The 20,544-nt window shown below is 42.0% G+C and overlaps 2 protein-coding genes across 2 annotated transcripts; both read left to right on the plus strand.

Moving 5' to 3' along the window:
- The first annotated feature begins 1,396 nt into the window (after window positions 1–1,396).
- Window positions 1,397–6,290, plus strand: fosb (FBJ murine osteosarcoma viral oncogene homolog B). The gene is made up of 5 exons (XM_083984943.1): window positions 1,397–1,617; window positions 1,961–2,148; window positions 4,126–4,482; window positions 4,928–5,035; window positions 5,487–6,290. The coding sequence occupies exons 1-5, from the start codon at window positions 1,554–1,556 to the stop codon at window positions 6,084–6,086; spliced, it is 1,317 nt and encodes a 438-aa protein (XP_083841069.1). The 5' UTR covers window positions 1,397–1,553; the 3' UTR covers window positions 6,087–6,290.
- A 5,062-nt stretch (window positions 6,291–11,352) lies between these two features.
- cUnh19orf47 (chromosome Un C19orf47 homolog) lies at window positions 11,353–20,544 on the plus strand (the record flags this gene model as incomplete). The annotated part of the gene is made up of 8 exons (XM_083985741.1): window positions 11,353–11,371; window positions 12,656–12,743; window positions 13,057–13,171; window positions 13,574–13,655; window positions 14,431–14,556; window positions 14,678–14,827; window positions 15,787–15,860; window positions 18,583–20,544. 8 exons carry the CDS (start codon window positions 11,353–11,355, stop codon window positions 19,168–19,170), a joined length of 1,242 nt encoding a protein of 413 aa, XP_083841867.1. The 3' UTR covers window positions 19,171–20,544.

Genomic DNA, 20,544 nt, shown 5'->3' on the forward strand with positions numbered 1-20,544 from the left:
ATGGGACACTGCGTCCTCTCCGTGGATCCTCGCCTCTGACGTTCTTGTAGCGCTGACTAATAACTTGTTATCCCCAGCTCTTTCCTTTTTGTTCACGCCTTTTCACACATCGACTGTAGCCGTGTAGTCCTTACAGCAGCGTGTAAGCCTCGTGACACTGTTTGACATCATAAACACAAAACGTAGGCCCAGTATTTTAGATATTTCATTCATGATTTGCAACCCAGTTGTCCCTTTCCCGCATTTCGCCTGCGGAGCAACCCCCCTTCCCAAGCCACCCTCCCACCTGCCTCACTGGTGTCCGCATGTAGGCTACAATAATGAATCACATTCTGCTGTGTTTGCGATGACAGCCGCTGATTTCCGTCATTGCTGCCCACTGTCCATGTCAGAAACAGAATCAATCACACTTCTGTTTACCAATGTGTTTTCTTTTTTGTTGCTGAATCGGACTGTATACAGTCAGTGTGACGGTCTTCCCTCCTCTCTAATCTAGCAATCTGAACTACTGGGTGGATTGGGGATGTATAGTGTACACAGTAACTTCCATTAAATCCATACCTGGCACCGTGCCTGACGCCAGGTTTTAGGGAGTGTTCAGATCCAGATGAAAAGGAGGCTTTCCTCCCATAAATGTTAAGCTCTGGAGCTCAGAGGAGTCCCGAGGGCGTGTCCTGAGAAAGTTTTTCAGCAGGATTTCCCTTGCATGCCTGACGGGATTCCGTCCTGGAGTGACATAGATTCATGGGTGTTGCATAAATAAGCCATTCTCTGGTGTTTTCCAAGATACTTAGATAATAGAGTGGCTATAGAATATTGTGTTTTCTATTTATTTGACATATAATAGCTGAATATCATGTTTCAATTTAAGCATATATCCTATATCATATCCTATATTTAAATAGCCTCTGTTGATTTTCTCTAAACGCAACAACACTTCCCTGATGCTTACACTTGGGACTGTAGATATTATAGGAATATTATAATGTCTTCATTTGACGTAGCCATGACCCAATGTTCCAATCCAGACATACGCGTAGGCTATAGGTAGTACTTTCCATATTTATCACTTTGTTGTTTCGTAAAATTTCCTCTCCGAAATTGTCAGACGTTGAGAAATATCTCGTGCCTGTGATTGTATTTAAAAAAATCTATTATTACCCGTCGGCGAGGTGAGCTTCTGATCCATTTCAGTGGGAGAGGGATTCCCTCAACGTCACCAAGGAGACCAAACACAACACGAAAGCTCAAATATGGTCATGTACGTCATCAGCGGAACTCCGAGGCGGGACTTAGACGATAGAAATGCCTTGTTTGTAGTCGAGGAGGATGGTTCATTCATAAGACAAGATCTGCTACCGTGCACCGTGATAACCTGGTAACGTCCTCCTGCCGTGGACGAACTTCATGGATCTATAATCGCACATTTGACGAGCGGATAAAGAAGGCGCTGCGAGGATTTAAAGGCTATAAGCGAGAGGACTTCCTCTTGTTTTAACGCATTGAATCGGGACACTTCCCCCTGAACGCGGGGAACTGGATTAAGCTTCTTCATGCAACTTTTTTGGAAAGAAACCAGGAGCATCTCAGTGGGGAATAACAAGAAGATCGGCAACGGTAAGAGACTTTATATAAACAATGTACAGTGGGACGTGTTTGAAATAAATATTTGCTCATATAGAGGCCGAGTTAGAGCGGGTCAGGAACATCTGTCCACCGCTGTCCGCCGGTCTGCCTATAACATGAGATGCTTAGACATCTACAGCTGTGTTTGCATTAACACAGCTGTAGTTTTCCTCAGCAATCAATGAATCTATACACGCTTTGCTGGTGGGATAGACTTTCAACCATTGTCAAAGTACTTAACTGGGTTTTATTGCCTGTAACGTAAGTTATTCTCTCCCTACAGTACTTCTCCGTTAGTAACCTTCTTGTGTGTGCCGCTGTCCTGCCGCTGCAGGTGACATCGCGCTCTCTCCGGTAACTGCAGGTGTCTCATTCTCTCTCGGTCCCTGCGGGGAGATGTACCAAGGGTTCCCCGGCGACCCCGACACCGGATCCCGTGGAAGCTCGTCTCCCTCCATAGAGTCCCATTGCCTTTCCTCCGTGGACTCCTTCGGGAGCCCGCCGACCACCAGTGCTCCGCAGGTATGGTAGTCAAGATACTTTTATTAAAGCATCTTAATGCATACTGTTAGATAGTCTGTTTATATATTTTTTTAATTTATAAATGCAACAAAGTTTAATTCATGGATGTTTAAATGCACAGATGGACCTGTGCTGACATTATGGGACTAGTTAGGGCATGTAGTTCTGCTAACATGTTTCCAGATAAATAAACTGCATGTTGTATATATAGGCTATGATTTATAGATGTCAATATAGAAACACGTTTACACATGCTATTGTTTTGTTCGTGGTAGTTTATCTCAGAATAAACTTTGTTTATGACAATGTGTTAGCCTAATAGATCTAATCGATGCATGTAAACTAATCTGAGTTCGGGTTAAAACTGGTAGCCTAGCTATGAATGCAAACACACGGCATTCCTACAATATGTCTCGGACTCCTTCTTATTCTATAGCCTATTTGTATCGGGTGCTCGTGATGTTGTAAAGGGAAGCGCGTGTAGGAAGCCACTATGATAGCGCTGCTGTATTCCTGTAGTCAGACACTGACAGTTCCGCTGAGCAGCAGGATATACCAACCAGCGATTCCTATAGGCATCAGTTTACTTGTATGTGTTGCCTGTAGTAGCCTTGGTAGCGGCTCTCAGGCTTTGACAACGTGCTAGGTTTACAGCACGCCGCAGAACGGATGACAGCGTTCTGGAACTCACCTACGTAAGCGCTGGAAGTCCCGCCCCTCGTTCCACGCTCTCCGTTCTCCTCGAACAGGCCTCGCCGTGACGTAAATGCTTGTTCTATTTTGGAGTGCTACGTCGCGTTGCCAAGGGGAACACCGGGGGTGTGACGGGGGAGGAGGAAGAAGGAGGGGGGAGACGCTAATTGAGAGAAACGATTGGTCGAGGTCGCTGCTTTCAGTGCCGCCTGCACCGGTCTCTTAACACGCTTTTGTATGAATATTAATGAAAGTTGATGGAGTCCTCGTTAGGTCTGAAATGAAACAAAAGTGGCAAGCGACAGATTTGGGCTTTTTATAACCTAAAGCGACATAGCACCAAAGCAACACAGATTCAAAAGTAGTGCATTAGAAACACATTGTTTTGCTACTTTTTTTATTGTTACTTTTTTCTTGCCTTTACTTCTCTAATGATGGCGTTTATGTTGCCAATGTTTTATTCCTGATAGTTAGATACGCTACACTTGCACACATTATAAAATCGTATTCCATAAACTTGTTTCACCATGTTCAAGGCTTTATTTTAAGCCTTTATATTCCTACTAATAACCAGGCCACACAAAGGAGAAATGACGCATAATACAGGATTATGTAGCCTAGTGGTATGCCAATTAGTGTTAGGTAATTTAGGCCTATTTAGCTATTATAGGACAATATACACGGTTGCCCACAAAGTTGGAATAAAATGTGTTTTTTAAAACCTCTTTTCATAAAATGAAAATGACAAAGTGATTTATTCTTGATAGATAAAGCGTCTCATCCAAACCTTTCACTGTGAAAATTAAAGCACAGTTAACCTTTATGATGGGATACAAGAGGAAAATTATTCCAACTTTATGGGCAACAGTCTAACAATAGCTTATGGTATGTGACTGTAGTAAAACACAGCTGGGATAATGTGAAAGATGTCCTAGGAAATGTTATTATTGACATATACATATAATTCAGCTCATTATAACTACATTATGGTGTGTTTCAAACCATTTATTACATGTTTTTACCTATTAAAGATGGTAAATAAGGAGACTTAAAGTAGCCTAAACTGTTACCATTTTAAAATGACATGAACCATTTTGCACATTGAATTAAAAACTATCATGCCATTTATCTTTAATTTGAAATTATGTAGGCTGCCTGGTTAAAGTTTTTTTTTTAAAATTAAGGAACAACCTTGTTCCTCCATGTATTTCTGCACATCTGTCTGTGTGTTAATTGAGTGTTTTCTTTTTTATGGTGTGTTAACCCTGTCTTGTTTATGTGCAGGAGTGTGCGTCAGCGGGACCTGGTTTGAGCGTTGTGGGCAGCGGGCTAGGGGCCAGTATTGGAGGGGAGATGCCTGGTTCATTTGTGCCCACTGTCACCGCAATCACCACCAGTCAGGACCTGCAGTGGATGGTGCAGCCGACCCTCATCTCTTCCCAGGCCTCTGGCCAGAGTGGGTCCACTGGCACCACAACCATGACCCAGCCAGTGACCCAGCTAGTTGACCCCTATGACATGCCAGGCCCCAGTTATTCTTCAAGGTCTGGATTCACTCCCCAAAGTTCAGATACTCCGGGCCCAGCACCGGGCCCCATGCGCCAGTCCAGAACCCGCAGCCGCCGTGCACGTGACGAGTCTGTGAGTGACGATGGAGATGTTGGTGTGTTAGTAAGTGTGTGTGCTTGAACGGTCTGTTTGTTGACCTTTGTATGTTACACATATAATGTAAGTTCACAGTTCACATGGTGTCCACACAACACTGTCAATGGGCGTCTCCTTGTCTGCTGTAGGTCATCCTTACAAAACCTGTACAGGGGACAGTGTAGAGGGCTATGCTGGAAGAAAACCTGCCTAATTTGACTTTACTGTCAACTTAAGAATGTAAAAAAGTTTCCTTGGGTAGACAAAAGATATCCTACTGCCAGAACATACATTGAGGAGAAGTTTCCATACATCTTCATAAACAGGGCTGCCACATCCTGCCCAAATTAATGCCCCAAACAACACAATATAACCATACATTTTCAAGATCATTCACAATATCTCTTCCCTAATCCATTCTCTTTTTTTCTCGTCATCCTAGCTAACGCCTGAGGAGGAAGAGAAGAGGCGTGTTCGCCGCGAGAGAAACAAACTGGCGGCCGCCAAATGTAGAAACCGCCGACGAGAACTCACCGACAGACTGCAGTCGGTGAGCTTGGCCCTGTTATAGCTGCCAGAACGAGCAATTAACATAATTACATGCATTACCTTACATTTCAAGGCATTTCAGAGTGTGGTAATAAATGGGTGCATGTGTGTGTGTTTAAGGAAGAGGATGGTGGTAATGGCTTGTTTAGCTGTCGTGAGGACAATTATAGTCCTCAAAACAGACTTATTGTAGGCCTACCTGAAGTATTTATGGTTTAATTAAAAAACTCTTACATAAGCCATCTTGCATATACAGCTGCAGGTGAGGAAGGTATTTATACTTGGGGTGGGCACATCCACCTCCATAAAGACTGAAGAAGGTGTAGCTAACACTCCTGTCCTCTTTCTTTCTGCTGCACCGTCTCCCCTCCCCTCTACCCATTTTACCCACCTTTATCTTCTCCCCTCTGCCCGCTCCCCCTGTTTCTTTCCGTCTCTTTACCTGCCCACAGGAGACAGACATACTGGAGGAGGAGAAGGCTGAGCTGGAGGCCGAGATCTCGGAGCTGCAGAAGGAGAAGGAGCGCCTGGAGTTTGTCCTGGTGGCCCACCAGCCGAACTGTAAGATCTCGTATCAGGAGCAGCCGCAGCAGGGCTCAGTGCAGCTCCCTCCTGTCCAGTCCCAGCTAGCTCCCCAGACCTTACAACCTCCCGTCTCCATTGTGGGCTTGTCTGTGTCAGAAGACTCTTTCTATCTGCCTCCTGCCTACACAGCTCATCCGGCCTCCACACAGTCCCAGCCTCCGGTTCAGCAGCAGCAAGTCCAGCAGCAGCCTCAGCCAGGGATAATGCAGGAGGTAGAGTTTTCTAGTTCTTTCTATGGCTCAAGTGAGCCGGCATCTGGCGGGCCGTGCCTTATGGCCAGCGACAGTGGTGGTGGTGGCGGTGGTAACCATGACGATGCGGCCATTGGCAGCTACAACACCTCATACACATCTTCATTTGTGTTCACCTACCCAGAGGGAGCCTGCGGGGTCAGTGCCAACCAGCGGAACAGCAGTAGCGAGCAGTCATCTGATTCCCTGAACTCGCCTTCGCTGCTGGCGCTCTGACTGACCGACAGACACACGCGCACACATTTCAACATGCACATAACATAATACTCGCTGGAAGTAAAAAAAAAAAAAAAAAGAGGCTGAGGCTAGTACATGCACAGAGCCAATCAGTCTCACAGATTGAGACCAAAAAAAGACAACAACCAATCATTTATATTTGATTGGGTTAAAGTTTACACATTTCTATCATGCATTCCAGTTAAGAGCCATACAACCCCCCCACACGTTTTATCATTGGGCTTAGTCAACGAGTAAATTCTTGCTTTGTATTATCAAGTACCTGCAACTGGACACGATAAGTGAATGACCCAAGTCCAGGTTGCCAGTTTTAGGTGCGCTAAATTAGTTCATGAATATTCTCAATCTTCAACATGTACAGCATAAACTCACTTCACACTCCAACAAGCACCAATGCCCCCACCTTGTTCCCTCTGCTGGTCGCGCCCTCTTTTCTAGTGCTCTTGCTCTCATTCTTTTCCATCCTTTTCTCCCTCCTTCCGTCTTTGCTGAATGTTTTTGTGCCAATCTGAAAATAGGGACGAAGGACACTTTGTTCAGGGTCTTTTCTTGTGGGGGACAGACTGCCGATGTCTCGCTCACCTCTAACTCTTCATCCGCTAGACCTCCCTCTGCTTCTTCATTTTGCTGCTTGGACTTGGCAAGTTGGGGGATCTGTGCTATCTTCTTTTTGTCTTTTTTTTTTAAAAAGAAAGTTCCTCTGCCGTCTGCCTACCTGCCATGCGACCCATCTCTACCCATCTCTGTTTCTTCTCTTCTGTCTCTCTTTGTTTCTCCCTCTCTGAAGTCTTCAACCTCCGAGAGCCCGAAGACCCCCTCCAGCCCTTGGGACCTTGAGTGAATGCCGGCCCAACTAACACGCCCTTTTGCACCCCTCTCATACAAGGACATGGACGCAACCCCACCCCCACCCCACTAGAGAAGAACCTTTATCTTGGAGCATTGCATTGCTCATAGAGGATCCTTACAGTGAACAGCAGCTAAACACTTACTACACATGCACATACGTAACTCGCGTAATTGATGAACCCAAAATGCAAGACGGATGCCACTGTCTTTTGCTGAGCCATTTTTTTGACGTTCACATGATGAAGATTAGACACAGCTTGAGTTGTGAGGCGGGGTAAAGTGAGATTTCAGCAGGAAGTGGGAAAGGAAACTGGACAGACAACAAATGGAAAGGTGATGGTCAGAGGATGACTCCCATCCTCACCATCGGTCTTTGGAACCAAATGTTTAAAAAAAAAAAAGCAAAAAAAAAAAAGAAAAGAAAAGAAAGAGAAAACAATCCTGCTCTTGCCAACTGTGTGGAAGGGTAGAAACACCTCCATACCGCAGAGCCTCGTCACCCTGGGCCTACATGCTCATATTCACACCATCGCGCTTTCAAGTCTCTGAACTGAAGATACAGACGTTTTTGTTGCATCACACCAGCTCCGTGTGTTGCTCACAATCAATCAGATGTGAACCGATGCCTTTATTTGGAGGAGAGACGTTTTTGTTGTAGTGATTCAGACAACCTCTAAGCGTTGGGCTCAGTGGTCTCGGTGCCTCCCCTGTTCTCTCAGCGGAGACGAGGTGGGGGTGCGTTTATTGTGAGTGTGTCCACTCAGAGGCACCTGGCCCGTTTATTTCTTTCTTTATTGAGGTTGATGAGGCAAATGACCACAAAGTGCAAGACCTGGAAACAAAAAAGGGGAGAACATGTGGGTGATGTTGTGGAGTGAGCGTCCTTTCTTTGCCTGTGAATTTGTACAATTTGTTTTTCCTGTATGTTTGAGTGAGAATTGTTATATATTTTAATGTTTATGTTTGTTTGTGTGTTTGACTGTTTTGCAATGACCTCTGCTTTCTCTTGTACTGTTGCCGTTCCTTGTTTTGTTTTGTTTTTTACTCTTTCTTTTTTACTCTTTTTTTTTTTTTTTTTTAATCTTGAGGTTTCCTCATATTTGTTACTATTATTATTGCATTGTAAGTATTGTTTCATTATTTTATTGTATTTTCATTTGGCAACTTCAGAGGCATGTTGTGCACTACAAAAAAGAAAAAAATTAAGTCTATATGCATATACATATATACAGGTAACATGTATATGTAAGTGTATGTTCCATGATTGTAAAGTATGAATGTCTGCAAATCTAAATGGGATATTTTTGTCAATGAAGAACAAGATAAAAATGTTACTGAGGTTTAGTTTTAAAAATGAATATTTTTCTAAAGGAACAAAAAAAAATCTATATTGAATTTAAAGTACTGCCCGTCCCTCAACATGAAGCACGATGTCACTGCCTCTATCAATGTGTATTTATGTTTTATAAACAATATAAAGCACTATCCAGTTACATTAAATGTATGTTTATAATTATGATGTTAGAAGGTTGTGGTAACGCCTTTGTTTTGTTTGTTTGTTTTTTTCTCTGTGAGGTCTGTCCCAAAGCTACTGACACCTAATGCCACTTGATCCTTAGCAGATGCAAAATGAGGAAAAAAATAAAGTGTGATTGAATGTCAATACACATATTGTGTTCAGACTACATCGTTATGACTAAACTGTTTCAGTAAAGGACAAAGTATTCTATATCCAGTATGCATTTCTGCCCAGTATAAACATATCACTCAATAATATTGTTATTCCTTAACTGAAATGTGTGTGTTTTTGAAGGATAACTGCAGCTTTAGCCTTGTATAAACATTATCATGTTAAAGATATCCATTCGTGTATAAGAGCAAGTTGTCTAAATGGGTTTATAGAGAGGAAAACTTATTGTGATTGTATTTGCTGATTAAGAAGCTTTATTTTCAATAAATAAACATGTTTATTCAAAGCAATGGCTAGATTAATGGTATAACTCTCTGTTCAAATGTGGCTCTTGGTGGTCAGAAAGTGGGCAGACCTCTTCTTTTTTTTTTTTTAAAGCATTGAATAAGGACTGTGTTTGTACAGATGTTGGAGATGCCTTTTGTTTTCTCTCCAAATGCAAATGTGATGAGAATATGTTCTGGTGTGAGAATAAGCATAAAACATATTCAATAGTTCTCATGTATATAGGTCTTTGTGGTGCTACTTATAGTAAACTTAAAATGACGAGGCAGTTTCACATTGTATGGTGGCGCAATGCTGTCGCAGAGGCTCCAGACAAATGAACATGCTGCTTGTCTCATTGGAACGTTTTATCCTGAAAGGAAGCCAATAATAGTGAATTCCCTGCAGCTGAAGCTCTGAGAGCCCAGGACTATGATGTGACTTCATCACAGTTTAATATGAACTGCCTGCTACATCTTTAAGTGTGCTAAACAGATGTCAGAGGCCCCCTGTACTGTACCTGCACTCCACACATATGCCCCCGATCACCACACAACATATTAGACTCATTCTTTCATCTAATTCCTTTGCCTTAGATTTAATTGAATTTCTCAGAAATTGCTTTAAATCTTAGTTTTTTGTTTTGTTTTTCAGTCAGGTTGCGATCATTACTGAGTGGATAATGAATTGGGGGAAAAAAGTGACAAAGAAGGAAAAGGAGAAATATTGAGCTACCATGACCATATGACAGAGCAATTGCCTGCACCTACCTGTACTGTACAATGGCTATGTCAGCGTTAACTGAACAAGAGCTTTCCTATTTTTCTATAAGGTGAATGTTGCTATGTATTTCTATTTTTCCACAAGTCCCGTATATGCTCTGATTTCATATTTTCCCTGGTATGACATGCAATACTTATTATCCTCTTGGATAAACATAATGTAGCAAATTATGCAGTGCTTAAACTGACTGCTACTATATGTCAAGTGTGATGATGTATTGCTTTAATTATCGTTTTTTTGTTATAATATTAAAGTTATCCTTAATACTTTTTGAGACAATCTCCAAAAATTGTGTTACAATTTATCTATCTTTTTTTCAGTTATTGGTGACTAGGTTTTCTCTGTGTCAAAAAGTCATTGCTTTTATTACAAACCATTCCTTTTATTAATGTTTCATCCATTTTTGCATTAATTTGGGACATCTGTGAACAGAGGAAATATGATAATATGAAACATTTGGAGGTCATGGCAGTGAAAGGCCTTGTTCTAAATGTAACAGTGTCATATTAAGATGACACATGTTATTTGTAATCACATAAATAGTTTCTGAGGGTGCTCTGATGTCAAACTGTCTATTTTTTCAATGCATTAATTTGAACAAAGTTTGTTGTCTGCAGTTCACTATAAGTATTGTTTATTTTTGTTTACATTTGTTTTTACTCCTGAAGAGGACCAAAGTGTGTGACATAGTTGCCGTGTGGCTTTTGCAGTCCTTGCTCCTGATCTCTGTCCATATCTCAGCTTCAGGCCCCTTTTTGCTGTCCTATAAACCTTCATGTTAACATTTTTTTTGTGTGTTTTCCCCTTGGTTTGTAGACTGCAAAAGCTGGGTGAGCTGTCTCCTTTAATGATAGTTTGACCAAATGCTATCAATTTCCAATTTGTGAAGAAATTACATAAATAAACAATATATTCTAAGGTGCATATCCCTTGTTTTTAAATGTTTCATTCTCCCTGAAGTGTTTGACCTTCTGTAAATGTATATTTTTTAAAAGACAGTATCATTGTTATGTCAACTGAGATGAGAACAGGTGAATGCATGATGTTACACATGATACACATACATACACGTATAATATCCATCATTCACATCAACTAATCAATTAATCACCAAATGTATTAGGCTGTCACACTGTTAGATGTTACATGTTTTATGAGCCCTGACCAACAAAATTTCAGGTTGTACAATCGAGGCAGGGAACAACACAGAAAATTGATCCCAAACTTTATGAAAAAGATTAATCATCAAAAAAAATAAAATAGCTATAACATATAATAAAATAATACCAATAAACAATGGTTAATTTACACATCCAAATGTCTGTAGTAATCAATATCTGGTTCCTTCATTATGAGTAATTGAATGTGAAAAGACTGATTCGTTATCGTGTCTTTTGCTTTTACCTCATTTATAATAAAATGATTGATACTGCCTTGTACTTATCCTAAAAGAGCAACTAGAAACGTAACGTGTAGCAGCCTATCTATCTGCTTGACTGCAGTAGACGGTCTGTGTCATGGATGTATTATGGTCTGTGTCGCTCTCTAGTGTCCGCATAAAGACAGTAGCCTAGCAACCAGATTTATTTTTTTTATTTTTTTTTCCCGTCCCTGCCGGAAGTTGCGTCACGGAAGCGGAGGGCACCGTCAGTTGTAAACATGGCGTCCGTAACAACAGGTGAGAGCATAAAGGCCCGGCTAGCCTACCTTCCCGCTTCACGATATTTACATTATTTAGGAGTTTCGCCCCTAGATTTGGTCTCTACGTGTATTGGGGACAGGATTGAGACGTGTTTACCGCCGGTCGAGCCCGCTGTGGCCGCTGCAGAGGAGCGGCAGCGCCGTCCTCGGCTCACGGCTCAGACGATGCTAGTGGAGGATGCTAACACCAGCGGTGCTAACACCTCGCTGCCTTTATCGACTCACTAGAAACTGTTTTGTCCGTGGAGAACTGTCCTCTCAAATGTCGGTCATTTAATAATGCTTGATTTGGCGAAACTGTTTAGCTCATCGCCCTGTGTTGGCACGATCTGACCGGCGCTGTGCCTGTGGTGCCACATTCACGGTTTGACATTAAGTTACACCCGGTTCACATTGTATCACATTTTATCATGTTAAATTTGGTGCTGCACTGTTCACCGTTTGTTTTTTACCGTTTCAGGCAAAATCGGTGCAGCAGCTAACTTGGCGACTACAATTTTCTTTATGATATGTTCGCATTTGGTAATCTGGTACCAGATAATTGTACCAATTTTTCACTTAAAAGTTACGAAAACGAGTATTCATGAATCAAAATAATACCCATCAATGACAATAAAATGTTATTATTTGTAGTAGTCTTTATCATGAGTGGCTCTGTAGTTCAGGGCCTCAAGGTGCCAAATGACAGTTTAGCCTCCATGGGGACTGCTTAGGTCTCAGTATAACTCTGACTGCATCAGTGTGCATCGGTGTTAGTCAGAGCCATTGTTGTGGCAGCTGTTGTGCTCCCTTCACTCTGTGATAGTCCAGCCACAAGACGTTTCATAATTGGTGATATAAATAACTCCCAGCTGGCCATGGTCAGCATGTGTTAGAGCTCCACATGCCCCTGTCTCCTCAGGTCTACGTCCCCCTCTCTGGCCTTTTGTGCCAGGCCTCTGTCTCATTGTACTGTCATCAGTGCTGTCGCCTTGTTGTGTTAACTTTGAAGAGACAGTCAGGAAAATCTTCACTGTTTATATCATTGTGTGCTGTTGGACTGATGGCTAAACTAAATAAGCATATTGGACGAACAGCTATGGGTTTAGGGGTTGAGCTTTTCTTGACCGCCTCCCATCAACCAGCATGTGAAAGTCGTCAATGATTATAAGATTTAATATGAATGAATTGAATCATACATGTCTGTGGTTTTGTCAGTTGTTGAAAGTACAGTCCTTTATTGTTATTGTTAACACATCCCTACCCCATTCTTTCTTTTCAGCCACCTCAGAGTGGATTCAGTTTTTTAAGGATGCAGGGATCCCAGCAGGCCTCGCAGTCACTTATGCAGTCTCCTTTGTGGACAACAGGTAAGCTAAAAAGTCCTATTTCATAGTTTCAGTCTCAGTCTGAACTTATTTTTCTTATTAGACATTAAAAAATGATGGCATATATTACAAGGAAGTGTTGGAAAAACAGTTATCATGTACGTTTTTGTTTTGGCGGGTATGATCATGAAACAAGTGTTACTGTAAATTGTGATCTAGGTGATATTAAAGAGTCCTACGCTTAATTTCAAGAACAGTGTGAAAAACCTTACACTTACACCACACAGCTGTGCTGTAATTGTATTAGCTTAATCATTTTCTCACATCTATTTTCTGGTTGTTTATGCCACTGTAGAATCCAGAAGAACATGCTGATGGACCTCAGTAAAGACATCATGATGGACCTTGGCATTACCGTGATTGGTGATATCATCGCCATTCTTAAACATGCCAAGCAGGTGTACAGACAGGTGAGATCACACTTGATGTTTTCATGTAATATGTTGAAAATAATTAGCTGTTTAAGAATCGTCTCAGTCTGGCTGGATCTATTTCACAATGTCTTTGTATTTTGAAATTGCAATTATGTTTGTATTACATGTGGTGGAAAGTATAACCATGAACTACTGGATCAAACCTCTCCATAGCTGCAAATACAAATGTCATATTGGGACATTCATAGTTAGTTTCTAATCTGATATTTACCACAGCATTTTAACAATTCAAAGTTTTCATTCAAGTAGTCTGCTACAGTCAAGATCAGGAGAAAATACAGTGTTCGTATCACCTGCAGATAAATGCAGTAACGGATGAAGATGAATACAAATTTAACATGAGCCTTACGTTGTGTGTTCTTGCCCTCCCATATTCAGGACATGTGCAAAATGGCCACAGAAGCCATCTCCTCAGGGCAGACAAGTGTTCAAGCTGAGTTGAGACGAACTGCTAATACTCGTAAGTAACGACAGATATCTTTTTCCCTGCTCAGCGTTGCATGAACTGTGATTGAAATGTCATAAACTTTTGGTTGCTTGCTGTGAGGGCTTGAAAATCTTATCTTGGAAAGTTAGTTAAACTGTGGATGTGGTTCCAACTGCACTGACGTCTCTTTTATTCCAAGTTACTTTGCCGATGAACTTGTAGGAGTGAGTGTAAAATTGGCTAAAAAAGAAACAATACATTAAAAAAAGGAAACAAATCACTTCAACAACTGAAACAGTAAAATTAGGCAAACTGCTATAACTACTATTAGTTGGACTGACAATTGACATTTAGAATTATCATAATATCACAATGCACACATTTAAATACCTCAAAGTGCATGGGGCAGGATAGGAATCAGATACATTTGTCACTAAAACTCAACAGACTGAGAATTGTGTAGCTGGGTTACTATCAGCATTAGTATTTATAAGTATAAAGTATATATACGTATACAGTATATTATATATTAGTATATTTCACCAGCTAATCTTGTCAAAGAGTAAATGTTTCTGTTAAAGGATAAATCAGTCTGAAAGAGATAACAGATAGCATCACTGCAGCAGTTCATCACACAGTCTTTGTTGATTTTGGCATGCTTAAAAAGTTTCACCCATTCCGAAGACATCTGTGAAACATCTGTGAAACATCTGTGAAACCTCTTCTCAAGTACAGAACATGAATAATTTCATGGGAAACGGGCAAAGTCACAATTTAGCACAAAGAATCTTTTTGTTTTCCTCCTCAGCTGCCACTCGTATGATCGCCAACGCTCTGAGCCACGACTCCCCACCAGCCACTCCAGCCCGTCGGCCTGACAACCGCCTCTCCGTCACAGTGTCCAACATGACAGCAAACAAGAGCAGCAAAGCAGGTAGGTCTCCTCCTCCTATATACCATTTAGCCCTTAAGTCCTTAATTTCCCGTTCCTCTGGAGCCATGCGTCCTTTTTACTCCCTGTTTAACCCCCGCGCATCCACCACTTTGTTTGTCAGTTGTAAGTCAGCCAGCCGACGAGGGGAACGGTTTGCCGGCAGTGAAGCGGCGGCGAGTGACAGCTGAGATGGAAGGCAAGTACATCATCAACATGCCCAAGGGCACCACGCCTCGTACACGCCGCATCCTGTCCCAGCAGGCCAAGAAAGGTAGGCCTGACCCAGTGGCCTCGCCGTCCACCCGCCCCAATGAAGCAGTTGCTCTCTACAGCTAATCAAAACTAAACCTCTCATGGACTTTTTTCATACTAAAACTGGATCAGGCGACCAGGCTGATAAACAGAGGCTGTTTGGCTGTCATTATCTTCTGTCATGGTTGCATCCCCTGTCTTACTAATACTACCCACTGTACCAACACTCATCCCTCCTGTCAAGCTCTCCCTGTTTTTTTTCCCCTTTGCCTGTACCCAACTCTAAAAAATCTCCGCTTTTTATCTTTTGTTCCTTTGCATGAATTTTCCAGTGGGCTCTGTCACTGATAAGTTTACGCTGGTGATCATGGAACAAAAAAATAATTTTGTTCCATGGTTGGCCATAGTAAGCTGATGTTACACGATGCTACATTTCTAAGGGGCGAGCGCGAGGAATACCAATACTGATAATAAGAAATGCAGAGATCTTATGTGTTTTACAACCCTCACAAACTCTGTTTAATTTCATCATTGTTACATAATTATTCCTAAAGCTGTAAAATAAATAAAGCTTTGGATTTAAAAAATAAATAAATATTTTAACCCCTTTTTCTGGTTAAATTTTGACAACTGGAGGCTGTAGCCAGCACACAACATACTAATCCTAATAGATGATCGATGATGATGATCAGTGGCAAAATAAAAAAGGTAATTGTTTCACCCCGAGTGGAAATAATTCCTTTGACTTCATCACAGTTGGTGTAAATCTTGCAAACTAGTACAGCATTGGAACAGTTACTGTTAAATTAGATGCAGCATTAGATGGATTTAGAGTCCATTTTAATAAATCCTCAACAAATCATGTCTTTAAATGTTTATAAAATTTTATTTGTTAATGAATTATTAAAACACGAATCCCACCCATCACAGTTGAGCTGTCAAATAATCTCATGACCTGTTCCTCTCTTCCTCTTAAAGGTTTGAAACGCACTTCTGTATTTGCAAGACTTGGGGCTGAATCCAAGGCAGACACAACAACAAGCAATAACAAGGTGAGACCTGTAAACAGCTGTTTGTACCTGAACAGCTCACGGTGTGTCTTTAACAGGGATGCAAACAGCGCGCCGAAAAGCGAAACTCGCTTTTTTCATGACCAATTAGGTGACTTGTGTGAATCGTTCAGATCCGAAGAGTTTTTGTTTTTGGGAGGGGGGGGGGGTCTCAGCTGGGGTCAGTAAAAGGCGAACTCATTCATGGTTGTCTCTGGTTATAGCACATTATATAGGCCTATATGTCCATTACACACTTTTAGGCCTTAAAATGTCTTAAATTTGTTGAATTATTGTGTTCAAGACTTAAATAAGACAGCTCTTAAATTTTCGTATGCCCACCATGGGCGAGCATTTCGCTCGCATTTGCCCCTAAAAAAAAACAAACATGTGTGAACCAGGAAAATCACAAAAAAGAAAGAGCACAACCTGCGATTGGTCAAAAACTACAAATCCCACAATCCTCTGGCCTCAACAATAACAGTAGTTAGTGTAAGTAAGGGAGAGTGGAGCTGTCGGTGAAAAGAGGAAACAACGCCACGTCTGGTCCTGTTCTATGTTGTTGGTTCACACCGTCACCGTTTATTCGTTACGTCCGCGGTGTAAAAGGCCGTGACGCAAAGACGCGATTAGGCGCGAGACGCGGTAGACGCGACTTTTTTTTTTTGCGACGCAATACACCCGATTCTTTTATGGCGACGGGACCCTCGCGTCTTCGTCTATTTCATCGTGTTTGGTGGGAAGACCCAAAGGGGCTTCCCACTCAAACACGAGGAACGCTTTTTTTTCGCGCGAGCTTTTACGCGCAACCAAACGCGAGATACGCGAGATAAGCGAATTAGCGCTCGTTTTCACTCGTTTCAAAAAAAATTCACGAGCCCGCCTATTTTCACTACAACAATTTTTTTTTTCTTTTTTCAAAGGAGGTTAAATCGAAAGCAACTGGACTTAGTTATTTACTTATTATAACTAAGTCCAGTTGCTTTCGATTTAACCTCCTTTGAAAAAAAAGTCTAGGAAGACGTTTCACCTCTCATCCAAGAGGCTTCATCAGTTCATGTAGCATCTGACCAGGCTGGGACTGGTCCAACTATCTGGTGTGGAGACTCAGTATAAGTCCAGTTGCTTTCGATTTAACCTCCTTTGAAATACTATGACCTGGACAAATGAGAATATGCACAGGCCTACAACAACATTTCTGCTCTCACCAACCATGGTAACGACGCACAGTATACTGTTATGAGACACATTATGCATCCCAACTGTCTTTTTTTTAGAGGATTTTTTTTTTTTTTTTACCAAGAATGCGCCCAAAAAAATCATGATCCAGGGGCCAAAATTCGAAACAAATATATATATATTTTTTAATCATAATTCTCATTATTCTCCTGATGTCGGTTTAATGTAAACAGATTGCGCTGATATGCGTCATGTGACAGCGGGGCAGAGCTGCAGCTGCTGTGCTGTGATGGACCTGATCAGACTGGTGGTGGTCCACAGTCAATCAGTCCCAGAGCCTTCCTATTCACCTCCAATGTAGACGCGACGTGCGCGCTCGGTACCCAAAGCGGCGCGTATCCGCGTGCATTCGGTGCGACGGCGCCGCCGTTTTCCCCCCCGTGCATGTCCGTTGCTGTGTCAGGCAGGTGTCTCCCACGGAGCTCTGCCCCGTTTCAGAGGTGAAGGAGAGACGTCGCCTCCGCGATGTAGAATGTGTTCAATTAAAGTGAAACTAACACATTATATCGGCCTATATGTTACACACTGAATGGGATGTTAAATCCCATGTCTTTATTTCTTCAGTTTATTTTAATAGTAATAATTATGACTAACATTCAGTGAAGACCTAAAAATCAGTATCTCCAAAATTGAAATATTGCAATGGTTTTTATTTTTTTAAAGCATTTTTAATATAGAAATGTTGGCCTTCTGAAAACTGTCCATCTATATGCACTCAATACTTGGTTGGGGTTGAACTACTGGAAATAGACTTTTCTGTGATATTGTTAATGGTGAGCCCCCCCCCCCCCCCCCCCCCCCCCCACACGACAATTCCTCTCTTTTTTGGTCCTGACCCGTTTGCATCCCTGCTTTAAAAATGAGAGCTGCTCTTACAACCATGCCACCAGGGGGAGATCCTTAAATCTGGTACCTGTCAGATTTAAGAGAAACATGGGGCAAAATACTTTTAAATACACAGCATGCGTGGCATGGAATGGACTGCCTTCATCCATGAAGAGCATGAGTTCACTTATTTCCTTTAAAATTGCCCTAAAAGGTTGGCCGAGAGCGACTTTTTAGCTTAAGATCAAAAAGATGGTCATTGTTCCTTTTTCTTTTAGCTATGTATTTGTATATCTTTAATATTGTCAAGTTTGTAACTGTAACTGTATTTTGAAATATGTCCCCCCACCCCATTTTCTCTGTGTGGAGGCACACCCACACATTCCCTCCATGGACATGCACTTACACACACGGACACACACGGACACACACACTCAGGGACCACAATGGAAATAAGCCGATGGCTTTTTTGTGTTTTTTATCCCGTTGGTAGCAGTTGTGTTGACGTATGTTTTTTGTTTTTAAAACATTCTGCATGTTGCCAATAAAGATATCTATCTATCTATCTATCTATCTATCTATCTATCTATCTATCTATCTATCTATCTATCTATCTATCTATCTATCTATCTATCTATTAATGCTGATGTTTTTTTGGCAGCCCACTGGCGTGTTCAGTCGTCTGGACCGAGGGGATGAAGGGGCAGACAGGTCGAAGGCGGGAAAGATGGCCGCAAGCATGGACGCCATGATGGACGACCAGGACGACAGTGACGGAGAGGGCTCTGTCCTCCAGTACGCCGGCGTCCTCAAGAGACCGCCCCCCTCCCAGAAGAAAGAGCCGGCCGCGAAACCACCCGCCCCGACCGCCCTGCGGCGCCTGGGAGGGAAATTCAAACTACCTCCCTCTGACAGACCCACCTCCTCCTCCGCGTCATCCAACGGCCTCCCTCCTGCCAAGGTCAGTGTGCTTCAGAGACTGGGCAAGCACCCGGCCACACACTCCTCCAACATGGCCGCGGCGCCCGTGCCCACCGACACGCAGGACAACAGAGTGACCAGCACCAGGCCCAGAGCCCTGGAGAGGCTGAGCATCGCAAGCCCCAAGGTCAGCAGCAGCACCGGGGCCGCGGCCGCCGCAGCAGCAGCAGCAGCGGGAGGGGGAGGAGGAGGAGGAGAGCCCTTGGGGGCCCGGATGGACGTTGAGGCTGTCAGTGTTTTTAGGAGACTGGGCAATAAGAGAACCTAACACAGGTATATATTCTTAACTTCCTTTATATAAATTTGTATCACCACCTTTTTGCATTTCTCCTGGCCACACGCAGGACTGCAGGTTGTTGTTATTAACTGCGGTGTTTTTTGTGCAGCCCGAGTGTGTGGATGATCTGAATGCTTTAGGGTTACTTTTAGATCAAAACAAACACGTAGATGTTTTTTTAAATTTTGGTTATGCTGCCATTGGAAAAGTACATTTGTTTACTGTCCGAGCGTTTTATTTAAGGACTCAAAGTTCTCTGTATATTCTGTTGTATTCAGAAAACTATTTATCATGTCTCAATCATATCCGCCATTTATCGTCTTTTAGAATCGTATATTTAACTATATTTGTGAGCTTAAGGCATGAGCATGACATCAACCAAGCTGCCATGATGGTGGCTTTTATTTTATCCCGTGACTCCACATATAAAGATGCTGCTGTCTGAACTTCCCCTGTTTTGAGATAATACTTGAGTAGTTAAAAAAAAAAAAGTTGATATTTGCCTGAAAGTTAAATATTTCTGGAAAAAAAAAAAAAAAAACTTTTAAGGGACAGATTTTTTTTTTTCACAAGTTAAAAACATAGGATGCCAGTCAGACATTAGACTAGCCATGAGGTGATGGTGATATCTGTTCCTGTCACCTCTGAGTTACCTCCTACATGATGTTTTAAAAGTAGAAAATGCGCAAACAAAAATATGTTGAAAGGCTTGTAAAGTTTTTCCGAGGACTGGAAAGGAAATCCAAATGGTTACACAGAACAACCTCTTTGAACACTTGAATCAAGATGAAGCACCACACCTCCTCTTCCTCCACCTTCTTCTTCTTCTCTCTTTGCGGAGTAGAAGTTCACACCTCTGAGCTAAATACAACCAAGGCAAGTTTTCTACCATAGTGCTGAACTCTTTCTAAAAACCAGCTACCTGAAGGCCGGGTCAGTACGATATCGTTTATTTTGAAATGCAATGTATAGATTTGTTAGAGTTGATTTCACACAGCACAGAAACTGTTCTGCTGCATATTTTTCTATGTGGACGTTCTTGTATCATGTATCCATGTAAAGAAACTCAGAGATGCCATCAGGGGGCCACTGTACTGTAGTTCAGTAGGTAGTTCACCTGACCCAGTGTGGGTCATTAACACATGTGTACTGTTTTGGTCTTCAAGACTCACACCAGAACTTTGTTACACTGTAAATATTTTAAAAATGTTTAAAAAATCACATTCAAGATTTTTATTGTTTAAAGACGCAACACACACACACCATCATGATTTTTTTTAAAGATATTGAGAAGAAGGAAAAAAAAATCTGAATTTGGACAAAATGTGCTTGGAAAAATATTAAAAAAGGAAAAGGGTCCAAACA

The sequence above is a fragment of the Trachurus trachurus genome (genome assembly GCF_905171665.1).
Source record: "Trachurus trachurus genome assembly, chromosome: 13".
In the NCBI taxonomy this organism is placed as follows: domain Eukaryota; kingdom Metazoa; phylum Chordata; class Actinopteri; order Carangiformes; family Carangidae; genus Trachurus; species Trachurus trachurus.

What these genes read in the sequence shown, in the direction of transcription:
- fosb (XM_083984943.1), top strand. Translation starts at nt 1,554, where the DNA reads ATGCAACTTTTTTGGAAAGAAACCAGGAGCATCTCAGTGGGGAATAAC. An exon ending in CGACCACCAGTGCTCCGCAG is followed by an intron (nt 2,149 to 4,125) that starts GTATGGTAGTCA and finishes GTTTATGTGCAG; the next exon opens with GAGTGTGCGTCAGCGGGACC. An exon ending in GCCGTGCACGTGACGAGTCT is followed by an intron (nt 4,483 to 4,927) that starts GTGAGTGACGAT and finishes TCGTCATCCTAG; the next exon opens with CTAACGCCTGAGGAGGAAGA.